This window comes from Benincasa hispida, chromosome 8 (assembly GCF_009727055.1).
Source record: "Benincasa hispida cultivar B227 chromosome 8, ASM972705v1, whole genome shotgun sequence".
NCBI lineage: Eukaryota > Viridiplantae > Streptophyta > Magnoliopsida > Cucurbitales > Cucurbitaceae > Benincasa > Benincasa hispida.
Genome location: NC_052356.1, coordinates 62,876,950 through 62,897,765, shown reverse-complemented (window position 1 = coordinate 62,897,765; position 20,816 = coordinate 62,876,950). Strand labels below are relative to the sequence as shown.

General features: G+C 36.0%; 1 protein-coding gene and 1 non-coding gene across 2 annotated transcripts; one reads left to right on the top strand and one right to left on the bottom strand.

Moving 5' to 3' along the window:
- Positions 1–428: 428 nt before the first annotated feature.
- Positions 429–531, bottom strand: LOC120084278. The gene has a single exon (XR_005483643.1). It is a non-coding gene; the product is annotated as a small nucleolar RNA R71 (small nucleolar RNA).
- A 5,171-nt stretch (positions 532–5,702) lies between these two features.
- Positions 5,703–6,353, top strand: LOC120084184 (vegetative cell wall protein gp1-like). Its single transcript, XM_039040077.1, has one exon. It carries the CDS (start codon positions 5,703–5,705, stop codon positions 6,351–6,353), a length of 651 nt encoding a protein of 216 aa, XP_038896005.1.
- The last annotated feature ends 14,463 nt before the right edge of the window (positions 6,354–20,816 follow it).

Genomic DNA, 20,816 nt, shown 5'->3' with positions numbered 1-20,816 from the left:
AGCTCAGCAACTGGCTCACGCTGCACAAAACCCAATCCTGATGGCAAACAACAACACGCATCCTATGAGAGAATACGCGTCTTCTGTGCTATATTATTTCTCTCTAGGAATCATATATCCGACGTCTGATGGAACTAGGTTTGAAATGAAATCTGTTATGCTCCAAATGCTTCAGATTGCTGGGCAATTTGGGGGTAGCCGTGGCGAAGATCCTCATGCCCATATGAAGCGTTTCCTGAAAACGTGCAATTCCTTTATGATTCCTGGAATCACACTAGAGGCAATCAGGCTCTCCTTGTTTCCCTATTCTTTGTGAGACGACGCAAAGCAATGGGTGAGTTCATTAGAGTCTAGGGAAATCACCACATGGGAAAAGTTGGTGAAAAAGTTTATGCAAAAATACTTCCCACCTACCACCAACGCGAGGAGGCGTCGGGAAATCATGAACTTTGAACAAGAAGACATTGAGACCTTAAGCGCTGCATGGGAGCATTTCAAGGGCTTGGTCAAGAACTGCCCGAACCACGGACTACCTTTGACTATTCAGATGGAGACGTTTTATGGTGGACTAAACAGGGTGTCACAGATGGCAGCAGACACAGCAGCAGCCAGAGGAATGATGGACAAATCCTATACTGAAGCTAAAGAAATATTAAGCCGCATTGCCAAGCATAACATGGAGTGGGTAGATGACACATACGATGGAAGAAATGACAGGAGAAGAAGATCTTAGAACATTAACTCGGTTGATGCCAACGCGATAGCCACGTTCTCTGCTCAAGTGGCTACCATGACTAGCCTTCTACAGAACATAACGCTAGGTAACGCACCAAACCAACAGAAGGTGAATCAAGTGGAGGCGTTTGGGCAACCCATAGTAACCTGTGTAGGATACGGAGATTTAACCTTCAGTCAGTATGTTTCATCAAGAATAACTCATTTTCTAATACTTATAACCCTGGATGGAGAAACGATCAAAATTTTTCTTAGACAAGAGGAAATCAGCAAGAGCACCACCCAGGCGCGAGCCATCAGCAAAGGAATGGACCGCCACCTGTCTTTCAACAAATGTATCAACAAACACATCAACAGCCCGTCAATAGAGGTGGCCATGTATCGAGTTCTGGAACTCTGCTGGAGAACTTATTGAAGGAATACATAGCCCAAAACGACACAATGCCGAAGAGCCAGGCGTCATCAATTAGAAACCTGAAAATCCAGGTGGGGCAGATTGCAAGCGAGTTGAAAAGCAGGCAGCCAGGCGTTCTACCTAGCAGTATAGAGACACTTGGGAATAATAACGGGAAAGAGCAATGTCATACAGTGACATTGCGGAGTGGAAGAGCCCTTGCAGAAAGAAAGATGAATCGAAGAAACAATAGTCCTTCGAAAGAACGCATTACATGTTCAACGGATCAGGAAGAGAGAATGCCAGAAAATACAAGCCATTCGGAAACCAGCACGTCTATCGTGGCAAAGCAGGAGGTGCCTCTGAACGCATCATTCCCCAGGTGTCTGATGAAGAAGAATGATGAACATCAGTTCAAGCGCTTTCTCGAGCTCCTAAAGTAGCTGCACATCAACATGCCACTCATAGAAGCTTTGGAGTAGATGCCAACATACGTGAAGTTTTTTAAGGATATTTTGACGAAAAAGAGAAAAGTCAATGAGAAAGAAGTAATAGAACTAACGCAGGAATGAAACGCGTTAGTAAGCAACAAGCTACCACAGAAGTAGAAGGACTCAGGGAGCTTCACAGTTCCTTGTTCAATTGGAGGATTAGATTTGGGTCATGCGTTGTGCGATCTAGGAGCGAGAATCAATCTCATGCCCCTTTCAGTTTTTAAGAAATTGAGGATTGGCGAGGCACAACCTACTTCTGTCATCCTTCAACTCGCTGACAGGACAATTAAATACCCGGAAGGGAGGAATGAAGATGTTTTGGTGAAGGTTGACAATCTGATATTCCCAGCAGACTTCATTATTCTGGATTATGAAGCAGATAGGGAGGTTCCAATCATCCTTGGATGCCCTTTTTTGGCTACTGGAAAAGTTCTGATTGACGTGCATAAAGGTGAACTAACCATACGCGTGGATAATGAAGAGGTGAAATTTAATGTGCTCAACGCATTAAAATTCCTAGACAGTGATGATTTTCAGCTAAACAATATTGAATTGACTGAAGAAGAGACTCTAGTGTGTGAAGTTCTCGCGTTGGAGGGAACCCTGAAGGAATCTGAGCCGCCAAGTCTGAGTGAGCGGCAGACAAAACCAATGCGTCCTTCACTCGAACAACCACCTGAACTCAAATTAAAATAGTTACTGGACATTTGAAATACACTTTTCTTGGAACTAATAATACATTACCTGTTTTCATTTCCGCTAATCTCACAAAGCCTAATGAAGATTCACTCTTGCATATGTTGAAGAAACATAAACGCGCAATAGGGTGGACACTTGCAGATATTCGTGGAATAATTCCATCCTATTTTATGCACAAAATTAGGCTGGAGGAAGGGAAGACGGGGTCAATCGAGCTTCAAAGAAGGCTTAACCCCATTATGAAAGAAGTGGTCAAAAAGAAGATTTGGAAATGGCTGGACGTGGGAGTTATTTATCTGATATCTGACAGCAGTTGGGTTAGTCTAATTCAATGCATTCCCAAGAAAGGAGGAATGACCGTGATAGTAAACAGTAACAATGAACTCATTCCTTCAAGAATTGTCACAGGCTGGCAAATTTGTATGGATTATTGGAAACTCCACGCAGCAACTAAAAAGGACCACTTTCCTCTTCCTTTCATCGATCAGATGCTTGATAGACTTGCAGGTAAAGAATTCTATTATTTTCTCGATGGTTATTCTGGTTACAACCAGATTTTAATAGATCCGGAAGATCAAGAGAAGACCACGTTCACTTGTCGCTTTGGCACTTTTGCATTTAGACGTATGCCCTTTGGGCTATGCAATGCACCAGGGACATTTCAACGCTGTATGATGGTCATTTTCTCTGACTTATTGGAGAGGACCGTGGAAGTCTTCATGGATGACTTTTCAGTCTTTGAAGACTCATTCCAGTCATGCCTGGATAACTTAGAAGCCGTCCTCGCTCGGTGCGAGGAAACAAACTTAGTACTGAATTAGGAAAAATGTCACTTCATGGTGATAGAAGGAATTGTTTTGGGGCATAAAGTATCCAAGGCTAGCTTGGAAGTGGATGGGGCCAAGATTGATGTAATAGCAAAACTTCCACCACCAGCGAATGTCAAAACGCTAAGAAGTTTTCTAGGACATGCCGGCTTCTATAAACGGTTCATCAGAAGCTTTTCTCAGATTATGCGACCTCTAAGCGCATTATTGGAGGCGAACCGGCCCTATGTTTTTAATGAAGACTACACTGACGCGTTCGAAACCTTGAAGTATGCATTGACAACAGCCCCGGACTAGACGCAGCATTTCATTCTAATGTGTGACGCGAGTAATGTCACAGTGGGAACTATGTTAGGGTAGAAAAAGGGAAACTTGATACATCCCATCTTCTATGCATCCAAAACATTAAACAACTCTCAGAAACACTATACAACTACTAAGAAAGAGATGTTGGCTGTAGTATTCAGTATTGAAAAATTTCGTTCTTACTTAGTTGGTGCATCAGCCACCATATACACCGACCACTCAGCCATCAACTTTCTGATGAGCAAGAAGGATACAAAGCTGAAACTGATAAGATGGGTTCTACTACTACAGGAATTTGACATTGACATCCAAGACAGAAAGGTAACAGAAAATTAGGTGGCTGACCATCTGTCTAGGCTTGAAAATCAAGAAATGCAAGTCTAGGAAAACGACATCAAGGACGCATTCCCTGATGAGAGTCTATTTAGAATTGAAGGCAGGGAACCTTGGTATGTTGATATAGTTAATTACTTGACCACCAAGCAGTTCTCTGAAAACTTCAATTCCCAGCAGAAGAAACGGCTAGTCCATGACAGTAAGTTTTATTTCTGGGACGAACCGTTTCTATACAAACAAGGCCCAGACTCTATATTGCATCGATGCGTCTCAGGGGAGGAGACACAATGCATCCTGGCCGAGTGTCATAATTCTCCTTATGGTGGGAATTTTGGTGGGCAAAGGACCACGGCGAAAGTCCTTCAATGCTGTTACTTTTGGCCCACCCTTTTTAAGGACGCACGAGAGTTTGTTCAAAATTGTGACCCCTGCCAACGCACAGGGAATATTTCTTCAAGGAACACAATGCCCTTGAATAATATTCTTGAAGTGGAGTTGTTTGATGTCTAGGGCATAGATTTTATGGGCCCGTTCCCTCTGTCTTGTGGTCAGCAATATATCCTGTTGGCTATAGACTATGTATCTAAGTGGGTAGAGGTAGTAGCCTGTGCCAGAAATGACGCGTCTACTGTATCTAAATTTCTTATCAGGAATATTTTCACATGCTATGGAATGCCGAGAGCCCTGATAAGCGACGAAGGTATGCATTTTATCAATCGCATCGTTTCAAAATTACTTGCAAAATATAATGTCAGGCACAGGATTGCTACCGCCTACCACCCTCAGAGAAATGGTTAGACAGAAATTTCAAATCGAGAAATCAAATCAATTCTGGAAAAAGTCGTTAGCACAATGCGGAAAGATTGGGCGCAGAGGCTGGATGAAGCACTCTAGGCCTACAGGACTGAATACAAAATGCCTATAGGTATGCCTTCTTACTCACTTATTTGGTAAAGCATGTCATCTTCCTGTAGAGTTAGAGCATAAGGCATTTTGGCCAGTAAAGAAGTTGGATATGAATCTGGATGCAGCAGGCGTTCAACGCAAGCTTCAGCTCAACGAGCTCGAAGAATGGCGAATGAATGCATATGAAAACAACAAGATCTATAAGGAAAAGAAAAAGCATTGGCACGACCAATGCATCAACAAAAAGGTACTTATTGTTGGTCAGAAAGTTTTATTGTTCAACTCACGCTTGCATCTGTTTCCAAGAAAATTGAAATCTAGATGGTCTGGGCCCTTCATAATTAAAACGATCTTTCCCTACGGTACTGTGGAATTAATACGAGAAGATGGCACTGATGTGTTCAAGGTAAACGATCAAAGGATTAAACCGTACTTTGAAGACGAAGTGGAACGCCAAAATTCATCTCTTGCACTACGCGAGACAAGTTGAAGCTCGCGTCGAGGCATCTCTGCGATTGTAACGCCACATCTTCCAGGGACGCCTCTCTCAACCTTATTCTTTTGCATTCTGTATTTTAAATTATGTTTGAATTTGTTAGTTTAGTTATTTGAAGGTTTTAAGTTGATTGTTTTGCCTTTACAAAATTTGGAAATTTGATTGTTTTTCTTTTAGAAAAGTTGTGTATAATTAAAACTGAAACATTGGACGCGTTAGACACAAGTCCAACGCATGGGGCAGTTGAAAGGACGCGTGTCGAAAACACAAAACACTCGAGTGTTTTGGCTAAACGAGGCGACCCTTTTAATTTGCATTAATTGCAAACGTCTGGCGCCGCCTGACGTCAGCCACGATCATCCTCTCCCCCTACAAAAACCTCATTTGAACCAAACCGTTTCTTCTTCTCCTTCACCGCGACTACAAACCTCCATTTCTTCAGAAATCCTAGAACCTTAGATCCACCAAACCTCTATTTTTTCTCTCTCACTCAGCATCTCCGGTGAACAATGTCGTCCGACTCAGATTCTCAGAACCAAAGCTACAGCCTAGGCAAGGATTTGCCGATAAGTTCCTTCTCTTCCTCTTCATTTTCAAGTTCACCACCACTTAGCCCTAGGAAATCAACCTCCGTCCTTACCCAATCGAAAGCCTCTTATGGCAGCGCTACCTCTACTCAGCGTCTGGTCGCCCCTACACCTCCTTCCACCTCCATGAAAGCTTTGTCCAAGAGCTCCAAGAAACTTATAAACCCTCTGACCAAAACTTCTCGGCCTAGGGCTAAAACCCCACAAAAACCCAAGTCTACTTCTAAACTAAGGGTAAAGACACCAGCCAAGACCAGGATGTGTCCGTCATTTATGGCCGTGTCCAAACCTTATACCAAGCCTGCCCCACCACCATTTATCCCGAACATAACCTTGGTGGGTGCAACGCATGAAACCCTTCCTACCTATGCCCATACCGCACCATCTCCAGCGGTGCGTCCACCTCACCCTCTATCCATTAAACCCTTAGCCATATTTTACCCTATTGATTCAGACACGTCTAACCAGCCATCACCTTCACCTATCCTAATATCCTCTCCGGGGACGCCTCACACACCTGTGGGCACCCCGTCATTCACTCCACCTATCCCAGCCTCTGAAAGTCCTGCGTGAGAGCATAACCTTGAAGACTTGGCAGAGTTAGCAAGAGGTGATGAAGAGGAAGTATTTGGAGTTATTCTAGCATCGCTCAACCAAGAGTAAGAAACAACTCAAGTGATGCGTTCAGATCCACCAAATGCATTACTCGAGTTGGATCAAACAGAAGGATATATAGCGATGCTAGAAGAAGAGATGGAAAATGAAGAAAGGGAAGAAAATGAAAGAAGAGAAGAAGAAAGGAGAGAAAGGAGAGTTGGCCCCGACGTGTCGCAGCCACGCCCATCTGACGCGGATGAAAGGCCTATAAAATCAAAGAGAGTATCAAGGAAGAGAAGGTTGATACTGGAGGAAGATGAAGAAGAAGAAGAAGAAGAAGTTGCACCCGGACCTGAGGATGCAACGCGTTGGAAAATGAATTGGAAGATTATGCGCCCGCGAGACAAGGGCGAAGGAAAACCAATCTCCAAAAGGAGTTGGAGAATGAGTTAAGAGAGTTGGCTAAATAGGCAAGAGAACACGCGGCAGAGAAACGAGAGGTAACGAATGCGTTACCTAAGAGAACCATGGGAAGGAAGCGTCAGTTTAGTAAATATTAGTAAAGAAAGGCTTCTTCCCTGAACGCCACCCATTTCCAGTCTATATCACGGAAACCATCAATGCATTAGGGTGGAATCAATTTTGTGTTGGGCACGATCGCATCTAGCCCAACCTTGTCCGCGTGTTCTACAACAGCGAATTCGACATGGAAAAGAACACAACCTTCGTGGAAGAAGTGTTAGTGCGCTTCTCAGCAGACAAGATAAATGAAGTGTTCAACTTGAATAGTAATCCTGACGCAGAAGAAAACTACATCTTAGAGCAACCGACGCCTGGTCAATTGGAAGATGCATTAAAGACAGTGGCCAAACCTGGAAGTAAGTGGCAGACATCAAGGAATGGATCAAAGATGCTTGCTTCCAAGAATCTAAACCCAGACGCTAACATGTGGTATTATTTAATCAAATGCAGCATCATGCCTACAACGCATGATGAAACGTTATCCAGAGAACGTGTCCTAGCCACTTACTGCATAATGCGATGCATCCTGTTGGATATTAGGAGGATTATACGGGACCAAATCAAGGCCATCAAGAACAAGCCTCGAGGGCAACTATATTTTCCATGGCTGATTTGCACGTTATGTGAACGTGGGGGCATCCCTCTGGGGGATGAATATGAAGAAGTCGATGGTCTGATAGACATAAAGGCAGTAAGGCGTCTCCTTTGAGGATCACAATATCAACCAGCCTTACCTGCCAAAGAAGTGGCACGTGGACCTCAACCAACAAAACGCACCCCCAAGAAAAGACTCGTCATGATAGTTGAACACAACAGTGAAGCTTCAGAGAATGAAGAATGTGAAGCTGAGCCAGAAGCTTTGGCTGAAGAAGCGCAACCTGCACTTGAACTTTTCCATGACTCACCAATAGCTCAGCCAGAAGGGAGTCCTGAGCAGATGCATCAAGAACCCATATTCATATATCAGGACCTCCCTCATTCCATTCCTTCGCCCCAACAAAGTCCAATCCAAAATTTTGTGCCGCCTCTAGTGATCTTTGAACCAACTGGGTTAGGGTCCAGTAACGCAGTCGCATTTGAAGACCCAGTTGGACGAGATGAACCAGTACCCCAATGCAGCATCGACTTGGAGGAGTTGAAAACATTCATCAGTGATCAACTCCGACCGTTGGCCGCATTAATTGAAGATCTTCAACAACAAAATCGGGTATTAAGGGATTACTTGAGGCAATAGACAAGATGCATGCAAGACCAATTTGTCTACACAACGCAGTATATCAATCAGGTCTTGGTGGTATATTTGCCTTGCCTCCGTTACCAGCCCATCTCAGAAATCCCTTGCGCTTCATGGACGAGAACCCCGAAGAAGAACGCAGAGATGATGCGCCAGCAAAGTAGAACCTTGGGGTGTTGGGTTAAAATTATTTTGTCATTTTGGTTTAATTGTCCTTTTGCATTTTTTTGCTGTGTTTATGCAATCTATGTTAAAATATGAAAAAAAAATGAATGAGAAGTTATTATCACTTTGATCCTTGCGTTTGTCCTTAGCATACTTTATTTTTGTTCTTTGATTTTTTTCTAAGTCTTGTGCTTAACTTCACCTCAATGATCTCAACTATATGAACTCATAAGCATAAGATAGGCGTTAGGAAAATAGACAAGGCTTGAACTTCTTTTAAAAAGATTAAGTTTACTTTCTAATGCATGGAAGCTTGAAGTCTTACACTCCTTTCAATTTATCAAAGCCTTTTAAAACTTTGTTTCTCTTTTAGCAATAAGGATATAGCTCATCTCCAAATTTGGGGATGAAGGAAATCCGAGCGTAGACGTGTCAATGTATACATCATAAAGAAAAAGGAAAAAAAAAATAAGAAGAATTTTGAACGCAGCTCCTCTGTCATTACTTCAAAAGAAAGAAATTTCAAATGACATGAGCTTAATTGGAACAGGCACATAGCCATAGTTGGATGCCCACATGACACCTGTGGGGGTAAGCCAAAACGGAGTTAAGTATCCTAGACCAACGCATCCCATAAAACTCATCTATCTAATCTGAAAAATAAAACTATACTTAGAAAAAGGAATGAATATTAAGTATGAGTTTAGTTGTAAAGGGTTCTCACCCATATTTGGATGCTCGCATGACACCGTGGGGGCAAGCCAAAACGAAAGTGAGATACCTAGAGCAACGCATGGGTAAACAAGTACACAATCGTTTTCTTTTTATCCAGCATTTGTTTTTTCAAAAGAAATAGCACCTAACGCATTGTTGGTTTAGAAAAGATTGAAATGTTTTGAGAAATGAAAGGAGTTGCGATGAGAAGCCTGCCGCATCGGAAACTAGATATTAGTCCTTTTAAGAGAAGCATCAATCTAAGTTATATTTTCTCAAATTTTATTTCAGCTTTGAGACTAATATGATGAGTGGTGAAATTTGCACATCTAAGGCAGATGAGATAGCAAAGAATTATTTTAGAATGCTTGAGGACAAGCATTGTTCAAATTTGGGGGTGGTTGATAACTTGTAAAAATACAAGTTATCTTTGCTCTTAAGTTAGAACAATTAGGGTTTTTAATGATAAACTCTCCTCATTTTTAATAGAAACGCATGAATTTACTTAAACAATAGCAATTTCATGTAAAAGAAGTTTATCACTAAAAATCGCGGTGCTAATGCACTACTTTGCAGGATTTCAACGCAAGAACTGACAATAACGCATTAGACAAGTGCCGTACGAAACGCGCTAAAGCCATGCATTGGAGGAAATTCAACGCATAGAAGATTCATTGCTTCAGGCTAATTGTGTCACATCACCACTTGCAAGTATGGGCACCTACAATAGGCGGCGTCCGAAAAGCTTCCAGAGGTCAGGCGGCCAACCAGGACATGAAGTTTAATGCTGACTAGGGCATGGACTTAAATGCAACCCATCCTCCAAGTGGATGAGACCAACACCTATAAATACTTAAAGACCCTCTAGAATTAGGAGTTCGGAGAGTGAGAATCTTTATACTCTCTGTAAACTTGTAGACTTAATTTTAGTTTGTACAAGCCGTACTGAGGTGTAAGACGATCGAATGAGTTGAGAACCACCACCACCATCGGCCAGGGATTGGAGAAAGATACTCTGTCCTTGACTCTTTAAAGTGATTGTACACAACAAGATTGAGCCAAAGAACTACAAGAGATTGTATTCTTTGGCTTGACTCAGTTTCTCTCTTAATATCATTTCCATTTCATTTTGATTGAATATAGTTCTTTGTAAAGACTCATTGATCCTTTATAAAATTCATATATTTGATCATCACTTTTGCTATTGTTTATCTTCTGTTTATGTTGGAAGCATTAGTACTTCATGCATAATTCTGTTCTAATGCCTAAACCAACTTGACAACTTGGTGAAAGCTTCTTTACTTAGTTGTTCGAAAGAATAGCTAAGCCGCATTAAGTCGAACTCCTAGTACAGCTAGAGATAGACTTACTGGTGTTTCTTGCATTCTAAGTTAGATGCATGCACCCTAGAGATAGGCTTGTATGTTATTCGCATTGAAAAGTGTTGAATGATGTCTAACGCATGAACAGGAAGATAAGCAACCCATTCCATTTCATTCACATTACATCAGTTGTGTGAAATTATCTTTAACCGGCGCGCCCACCTACATAAATTTCATTTTCACATGATCCTTCATTTTCCACTCAACTCTTTTGTATTATCTTGCACAGGCATAACATGCTAGTGTAAATAATACATCTTTCACATTCATTTAGAAAAACCTCCTACTGCAAGTACAACGCATGATCTGTGTTAGTGAAACTGAATCTCTGTGATTGACCCTGGACTTGCTAGGAACTTAGATTAGAGATATTCTTGGGTTTAATCTAGGAAAATTGAACGTTATTATAAGGGTTTGTGTGCCTTCTGTACATAATACTAATGGCCCAACGCGTTGCATTCATTTAAACGCATCAAGGCAGAACGCAGCACTTAGACTTTATTCTTCCAATCTGTTTCACTTTATATACTCCTAAAGCATCTCACGATAGCAAGCGAACATAACTCGATCTTAATCCTGAGCTAACTATGAACTCCTGCTTATTCGAGATTGCCCTTAGATTTGCATAGTTGATGTTGGCTCAACAATGCCGGCTCAATAGGACTTCCATTTCAAGGGTAAGACCAGATAGATAGCTGAGGATATAGGGTGCAAGACGGAGTTCACACCTACCCGATTTAAGGATAGGAGAAAGGTTGTTGTCTCAAGTACTGAATCTAGGTCTTGAACAAGGGGCCCTACCTTCTCACTGGGCTGAGAGAGTTTGGTTTGGTGATTGGATCACAATCCAGTTGTTCATTAGAGGATCAGTAGGGACTTGAGGAATAAGACGTAATCTCGGGGGTAAAACAGATATTTGACCCAGCCGTTATTACGAACAACCTATGAAGGGTCGACTTGCTGATTATGGTAAATCATGTGACATAACATATCTACAGTAAGGGGAGTGCAACTATGGGCTTTAGTGGAATGACCCATTAGTTAACGAATGGAGATTAATCTGGTCTAATGAGTTTTGCTAATTAATCTCGGATTGGAGCCCATGATCTGTAGGTCTGCGAGGTCCCCCTACTAACTCGTAACAGACTAGCTCTAGAATAGCGTGATAAGTTAATTTGAAACGTTCAAATTAGAATTAAGGGAATTAGTAATTATATGAGATATAATTATATGTTTAATTTTAGAATTAAACGGAATAGGAGAATCTATATATTTAAATATGATTTAAATATATAAAGATGGATATATGTTAAAATTAATTTAATATTTGATATTTAATTAATTAAGTTTTATTTAATAATTAATTTATGAAATTAATTAATTTTTTCATTTTTTAAAATCAAACTTTGATTTTTGAATAAAATTGAAAAAGAAAAGAAAACAAAAACACAAATGGAAAAATGGGTTTTTTCATTATCCATCACTTAACTAGCTCACACATATAACAACCATTTAGCTTTGTCTTCTCCAAGCATGAGCTGCAACACATGCAGCTTTCTCTTTACATGTTGATCTGCAATATAATAAGAAGATTGAAGTGAAAATTGGGCATGCAATTAAAAGGCTTTTTTAAAGAAAAACTAGTTTGAAGAAAGGTTCTTCAACCTTGTTGCAATAGTGAGCTTTTCTTCTTCATCCCTTGATTCAAGCTTGTTTTGAGTCCCACAACTCAATCTAGAGCACCAAGAGAATAGTGGGGAAGATCTTCAGGTGGTCTACAACAAGATATGGAGAAGATTGTAGCTGGAGATGGAGCTTTGAAGAAGTTCTTCAAGAGGTATGTCTTGAAACCCATTTTTCTGCAGAAACATGCTTTATATTATGTCAAAATTAGTGAATTTGAATGCATAGATGATCCATGTTCTTCCGCTGCATTTGATACAATCCTACATAACAATATTTCCATGCATATAATATAGAAACCCCACAACGTCCATTGTAGTTTGGCCAATGCATTATGATATTTATCATATACTATGTAAGTATATATTAAGAAGAAAAATATCCAAATTTAATAATCCATCTACGTTAGAATATCCAAATTTAATATCTCTATGCTTAATATATCATTATAAACTAGATATAGAATCTTTATGGAATGAAGACTTATTTAAGTTTATATTTAAAATTGATGAACTAAAAAAGCTTATGATTTAAACTAATATATCTTAATAAAAAAAACTTATGGTTTAAATTAATATATCATAATAAATTCTAGATTTTATTACACTCAAAATGAAAGATTTTATTTGAGAGTTTAATTAGGCCAACTATATTAAAAAAATATTTAACATTTTGGTTTTATTCATTTCAAACATTTGAACCTAAGTTCACAATCAATTCATTTGTTAAAAAAATGTTTGTTCGAACAATGGGTTGAAAATGGAAAGTATGTGTAATTAAATTAGTGTTTAATTCTTAACAAAAAATTGTTTAATTAACATATTTGGACGCTGATTTAATGACATTGTCCTTTCTTATTTTTGGTTTCGGGTTTCCTATTTTTATAAAAGAACATTTTTTGAAAATAATATCCACCTTAAACAAAAGAATAATAAAAAAATCAGTACAAAATCATGAAAAACTTGGTTTTCTATTAAATAACGAAAATATATTAATATGAAAGAGAGTAATGAACTAAAATTACTTTTTAAACGAATCATGTTTCATGCATCATAAAATTTTCTTATATAGACATGCATCCTCATTTTGGAAATCAATTATAAATATTCTTTTATATAGACATAATAATAATAATAATAATGACTAAATAAACAATGACAAAATAAACGGTAAACACAATAACAATAACAACAACAACAATAACAATAACATTCAAACATTCAATATTCAATACACATTTCAAATAAAAGTAACAATAACATTCAAACAACAACAACAATAACAATAACATTCAAACATTCAATATTCAATACACATTTCAAATAAAAGTAAATAACTATATACATAACCTTTGAATGATCGATTGTAGAATTTTTCTTAGCAATAATATCCACTATAAACAAAATTAAAAAAAATCAATACAAAATTATGAAAAAACTTAATTTTCTATTAAATAACCAAAATATATCAACTTACTTAAAGAAAAATGTTGCACCTTACCCAAAAAGAAAAAAACCTTTGAATGATCGTTTGTAGAATTTTTCTCCGAAATAATATTCACTGTAAATAAAATAATAATAAAAAAAATCAGTACAAGGTTATGAGAAACTTAATTTTTTTATTAAATAACAAAAATATATCAACTTACCAAAACAATGTTGCACTAAAATAAAATAATAATCTGAACAAGTGAGTAAGATGGTAGAAATTGAGATGACTGCCAAATTTGGGAAGGAATATGAAAAAGATGGTAAAAGAATGGTTGTTTGGGGAGAAAATATAAAGAAGATGGAAGAAAAAAAATGCTTATTGGATGTTAGGGAGAAAATGGAGGAAGAATGTGAAAGAATTGAAAGGACAATGGGTCAAATTTAAAGGGGAGAGTGAAGTGGAAAATGACAAATTCAAAAAGTTATCACGATCAACAAGGTGTCTGAATGCGTTTGAATGCATCTTTTGAATAGACGCATTCAAATTGATTTGACATTCTAGTTTTTTTTTTATTATTTAATTATTTGAATGCGTCTCTTGGCGATCGGTAAAAAAAGTAATAAAATAATGTTGAATGGGTCTCTTGAAGAGACGCATTCGAATAAAGAAGAAAAAAATACTCATTTTCTCTAAATAGTTTAAAAATAACCCTTTTTCTCCAATTAAATTCTATAACATCCCTATTTTTCAATTAACCCGAATGGATAAGAACGTGACATAAATAAAATGTAATTATAAATATCTACTTTTGTCTCACACAGTTCGTTTTACTTTTGTAAATCATTTCAATATTTTAAAGCACTTACAAGTTTTAAAATATATGAATAGAAAATGTCATTAACTATTTTGGATTCCCATCTGACCAATCACAATAGCTGCTTGTTTTAATTAAGCGTTTTCGTAAATTCTTCTATAATTTAATGATGGTTTTAAAGTGATAAATTTAAAATTTAATCTTTAAATAAATATAATTGTGAATTTTATTACATTCTAAAAATTTAAAAATACTTTGCTTTTTATTCAAATAAGTGTCTCTCATTAATATCTAAATTATAATATTAATATGATAGGATGATTTAAGTTAATAAAATAGGGTTTTAGAATGGGAGGTTTTATTAAAATATTGTAGTTTGGAGAAATATTTAGTAAATTATGGTAGTTTTAAAAGTACTTAGGGATTTATTGTAGTTTGACGGAATGAAAAATTAAGTTGAGTTTTCAAAACTTGATCTGTATAAGTGGAAAAATATAGGGTTAAGTCGAGTTTTCAACATTTAACATACTGTGTGGTCTGCCTGACCTGTGTCTTGTCCCACCCTTCAAACCACTTTTGACCACCGGCAGCTTTATTCACTTTCGCTTTTATTCCTTCCCAACGCTCCCCTGCACACATTAATCTGTGAGTCGAGTTTTCAACACTCGACCTACGCCTTTTTAATCCCACCAACAAGCTTCCCAAATCATACTCAGCCACTTTGTGCAATTGCTCTCTGCCCCTCTCTTCTCTTTTGAAAACTTAAAAAAAAATCACTCTCCCTTTCTGGCTCTTTGTCTCTCAGATAATTTTTTTCCTCCTTCAAAAAATTGTTACTAACTCCTCTTCTTTCCCACATTTGTCCATCAAATTATGAGATTTGTACATTTACTCTACTAAATTTAAAAAATTTTAAAATAATTATAAATTTTGTTCCTATTCTCATGCTATTATATTTTTTTTTACCGTTTTTGTTGATGTTTAGGAAACAAAGAACAAAAAGAGGTAACGTTCACTCAACAAATTTTCTAGTTTTTTTTAAATAAAAAATAAATTATAGATCCATATTCTCATAATATTCTATTTTTTTTTTGTAGTTTTTGTTGTCAGATAACAAATAACAAGAGAAAAAATGGACCGTTGTCACTTTGAGGAAAACAAAACTAAAACGCTATTGAATTTGTGATTTTATTTTTTATTTATTACTAGTTTTTTAATATTTATGTTATTCTAGATATACCATTTTAATTACTTATATATTGATGTTAGTAGATTTATCATGCTATTTTTTTTAATAGTCATTGAATTCAAGAATATTTACATATTGATGTTAATAGTTTTTTCTCTATATATTTTAATAATCTTATTTATATTGACCTACAATGTTACTATATATATATGTATATATACCATCGCAATTTAAATATTATTAAATTTTATTAGTATTAATGTTATTCTTTTAGTATTAGTGCATTTTTAAAGGTTTAACATTTTTTTTGTTATTTAATATAAAATTATTAATTTGAATAAATTTTTATTATATATATATTTTTATAATATTCGATTGTTTTAGTATTTAAGTTTGATGTTCAATTTTTTATTAGTTTTTTAATATCTTTAATTTTTTTTGATATTTTTGTTTGTTTTTGTTTGTATTTAAGTTTGATAATTAGTGAAATAATTAATAATATATTGTTTTTTTTCTTATAATATTCTACTTTTTTAGTATTGTTTAAAAAGTTGAATACTTTTTTTTTTTTTTTATTTGATACAAAATTATTAATTTTAGTGATTTATTTAATATATATTTCTTATAATATTCAATTGTTTTAGTATTTAAGTTTGATGTTCAGAGTTTCTTTATCCGTTTTTAATATTTTTAATATTTTGTTTATATTTTTGTTTGTATTTGTTTGTATTTAAGTTTGATAATTAGTAATTTATTATTATTTTTTTATAATATTCTACTTTTTGAGTATAAGTACATTTTAAAAAGTTCAGTAGGTTTTTTTTTGTTATTTAATACAAAATTATTACTTTAAGTGAATTTTTATTATATATATTTCTTATAATATTAGATTATTTTAGTATTTAAGTTTGATGTTGAAAGTTTTATTTATTAATTTTAATATTTTTGTTATATTTATGTTTGTATTTAAGTTTGTTAATTAGTAAAATAATTAGTAATGTATTGTTTGTTTTTTTTTTTGTTATTTAATACAAAATTATTGATTTGATTGAATTTTTATTATATATTTCTCATAATATTAGATTGTTTTAGTATATAAGTTTGATGTTCAAAGTTTTTATATTAGTTTTTAATATTTTTAATATTTTGTTATTATTTTTGTTTGTTTTTGTTTGTATTTAAGTTTGATAATTAGTTAAAATAATTAATATTATATATATATATATATATAGAAAATAGCGGACAAATGTTTGAGATTTATGTTGTTTACAAATGTAATATGATTGATGGTGTTGATAGAGTTGATTATGACTAACCATCATGTGGGAGTTTTAGCATAAATGTGAACTGTGGGCTTGTTTTTTTTAACAATTTCTTGAAATAGTAGGGATGTCATTTGGTGTAGATATGAGAGCACATCAATTATAAATACTATATAGACATCCTAGTCTAACACCATCAGGATTAGTAAAGTTTATGCCATTCCTTATTCCTAATGAACAAGCAATGAACTTGATGTTCTTAATCGCGATGCCACTCCCGAATTTAGTGCATTTATATGTTAATGTGAGTAAGTTAGGGTTGGATATAAACTTGAATGCACAACCCTTTAGTTTGTTTGAAGATCCGATTCAATGTATTGACCTTGATCCTGAATCAGTTGCACCACTCTGTGATTATGAAAATATGATGGCTAATAATCAATACAGGGATTCATAACAGAAACAGACGATGAATTCGAGGAGTTGGATTTTGATGGTCATGAACAGGAACTACCTTCATATACATTCAATGATTTGGATATGAATGTAATAGATAACATTCGAGAACATGACTCAATTGTAGCCCTGTGGATGTTGACAATACCCAATTGTATAAGGGGATGATTTGTCAAGATAAAGAAATACTAGAACATGCGATTAAATGTTTTTCTATTAAGTGTCACGCACCATATGAGGTTGTGGAATCGACACTAACGATTTGGGCAATTCGGTGTAAGAAGTAAGAAGAAGGCTACAAATGAAATCTTCGTGCAATAAAGAAAAAGTCGCATTGCTTGTTTGAGATTACTAAGTATGTTGAGCAACATACATATTTTTACTCAGAAATTAGTTAAAGTCACGTGCAGTTAGATTCATCGATGATTTTACTAGAGTTTTGTGATGTCGTAAGAGAAAAACCGTCCATCATCGTGGCACAATTACAGTCCGACATAAAAACAAAATTTGGATATCATGTTCCTTACCATTGGGTGTGAGAGGGCAAAAGAAAGGCGTTGACTAAAGTGTTCTGTGACTGAGGCGAGTCATAGAAATTTTTGTCCAGATGACTGTATATGGTTAAACAGACCAATCCTGGGACATGTGTGGTGTGGAGAGTGAAGGAAACGTCAACTGAAGCGCATGTCGTCCTTACTTCTGTATCTTGAGCATTTGATCCTTGTATAGAAGCTTTTAATAGATGTCAGCCAGTGATTTAAATAGACGGTATCCACTTGTATGGAAAATATTGAGGAAAGCTATTGATTGCTATATCAATTGATTCAAATGGGCATTTTCTTCCTCTTGCAGATGAGGAGTCTGCAGACTTATGGGGATGGTTCTTGAAACATTTGAGAGAAATTGTTACATACGAAGAGGTATGTTTAATTTCATATCGACATGTTGGCATTATCTCAGCAGTGAACAATTCAACAAATGGTTGAACGGGCCAAAATTTCACCATCGATTCTCCTTATGACATATTGTCAGCAACTTCAACAAAAAATACAAATTCAACATATTAAAGAATTATGTTTATCGTGTCGGATATCAGTTCTAAGTTCGAAAGTTTAATAAAGTTAGTCTTTTCGTTCGCCTGTGTCTAGCGCTCGTACACGTTTCAAACGTTTCAAGCAGCGTTGGGAGGTGGAATAGAAGGACACTCCTCTATAAGGATGAACTTTAAGTCATTGATGATTAAAATCGTATTAATCTATTCTTCTAAATAGCATAATTCTCACCAGTTAGTTTATCGACGACAAGTAATGTTAAAGTAGCAGTAGCCATAATAAAATTAATAAAAAAAAAAATTAATAAGTCTACTTGCATTAAACCACTTTTAAAACCAGTCAAGTTTTAGCAAAATAGTTCTAGTGTACCCTAAATGACATCTTTTTTACAATGATGCTCCAGTGAGGCAGGACAAAAGTCACCGTAGGGTGATCAAGTTCCCCTTCACTGGAATGAGACAATCTAAACCATTAGACAGAAATAACTTCTTGTAACTGAATCTAACAGCCACCATTGTTCGGCCCAGAATTTGTTAACATCCTTAACAATTCTGTATAAGTGTAATCCCTCATTTTAGGCCTTAGAGTCGCGCCCTAATGAGCCAGCCGTAGGGAAATTCTGATTATAACAAGAGACTAAAACAACCCTATCCATTTCTGGAGATCAGATAAAGAGTTGTGCAAAACAACCACTTTTTAGGGGGACACTCCTAGGGTGCCACAAGGCGATGCACTAAAACTTTATCTAACCTAATGAGAAAGACCAAGGGATATATTGTCACATGTCCCGCTCCCACTTACTATGAACAGTCTCTCCATTCACCTTGGTATTGACCCACCCAAATGCCATCCATAGGGGGACACTCCCAGGGTGCCTTGAGATCGAGGATAGATCTCACGGTGTGAACTTTTTAGGGAGAAACATATAGAGGTAAAGTGAAGTAGCATATACCCCAATTACCTCCAACTGAATGTTCTACCTAGGGATTCATTAACTTAGAAAATTCGGCTAATGATTTTAACTAAGTGGTTTGTTTAATTTGCTAAAAAACAACCCCTGCTTTTGATGATTAAACAAGTTTGATTCAAGTCTTATTAAACACTTTAACAAACTTTCATCAAATTTGCATGCATGTAACAAATCTATCTAATTCACCTTTCCAGGTAGGTTCCCAGGTAGGGGTGCAATGTTTCCATCGACTTAAGTACCCCAATCTAGACAGAACCAGCCTTACCCAAAAAGTCCCTTATAGATACATTTGTTACATATTTAATCTTTTATTAGTCAATTTAATCTTATTAAACCGAATTAAGAGATTTAATTTAGGTTTCTAATCTTATTAGAAACGTCATCTTAGGTATATCTTAATCAAATTTTAAAACACTTTTAAAACATGAATAAAGCCTAAGGTTTGCATGCAATTCTTTATTATTGATTTTAGTTCTAATTTCATTAATTATAACTCTTATAAAGAGTGAAACAATTAAAACCATTCACATTGCTAGCTAGACAGACATACATTAGGCATTTATAACTTTTATAAATAAACCTAAGTGTCATGCTTCATGCAATGTTCATTCATTACTAATATATATAACTTTTATATAACAAAGTAATGAACTAAGCATACATTCCATGCTAACATACAACCTTATATTATAACACTTATAATATAAATGATACATGGATATGCTTTAATGCATGCATATATTATAACTTTTATATTATATGATGCATAAGCAAGCTTTAAATAATTTAATCATACAAACTACTATATAAAACTTATAATATAAAGAAGATGCATGAAAAAATGCATAACCTATGGTGGGTTTTAAAACTATATGACATATATTATGGTATATAAAATAAATATACATCACATGCACATTTAATAAAAGTTGATGGACCAGGATAACTTGTCTCAAAACCAAAAATAAAAGCTAAACTATTACAAAAGATTTGAGTCAACCGGTTCGAATAGGGGAACCGAGCCTTCAACCACCCGCCTTGAAGCCTTATCACTTGATGGTGTAGCAAATCCATCTGATCGTCGAGTAACGCACGTTGAGTATAAATGATCGTGTAGAGATAATTGCGTGGCTAAAGACTATTTGATGAGCATGAAAGTCCATGCAATCGTGCAGCGCGCTTTGAGTAACGCATGTCATGCGATCGTGTAGCTAATGACTATGCAATGAGCATGATAGTATACACGATCGAGTATCGTATACTATGTGATCATGCAACTACTGACTATGCGATGAGCATGAAAGCCTACATGATCATTTAGCGCGTATGCCTTGCGTCGAGTATTAAATACTATGCGATCGTTTGCCCCCGAGTGTCTACACGATCACGTAGCCAGCGCAACACGATTGAGTAAACTCTTTACATGATTGCATAGCATTAGCTATATGATCGTTTAGCAAATACTATACGATCGAGTAGAGCAGTTCTACACGAACGCATAGCAAAATCTAAACGATCGTCTAACTTGAGCTACACGATGCGACCATCGTTTCGTCTTCTCCATC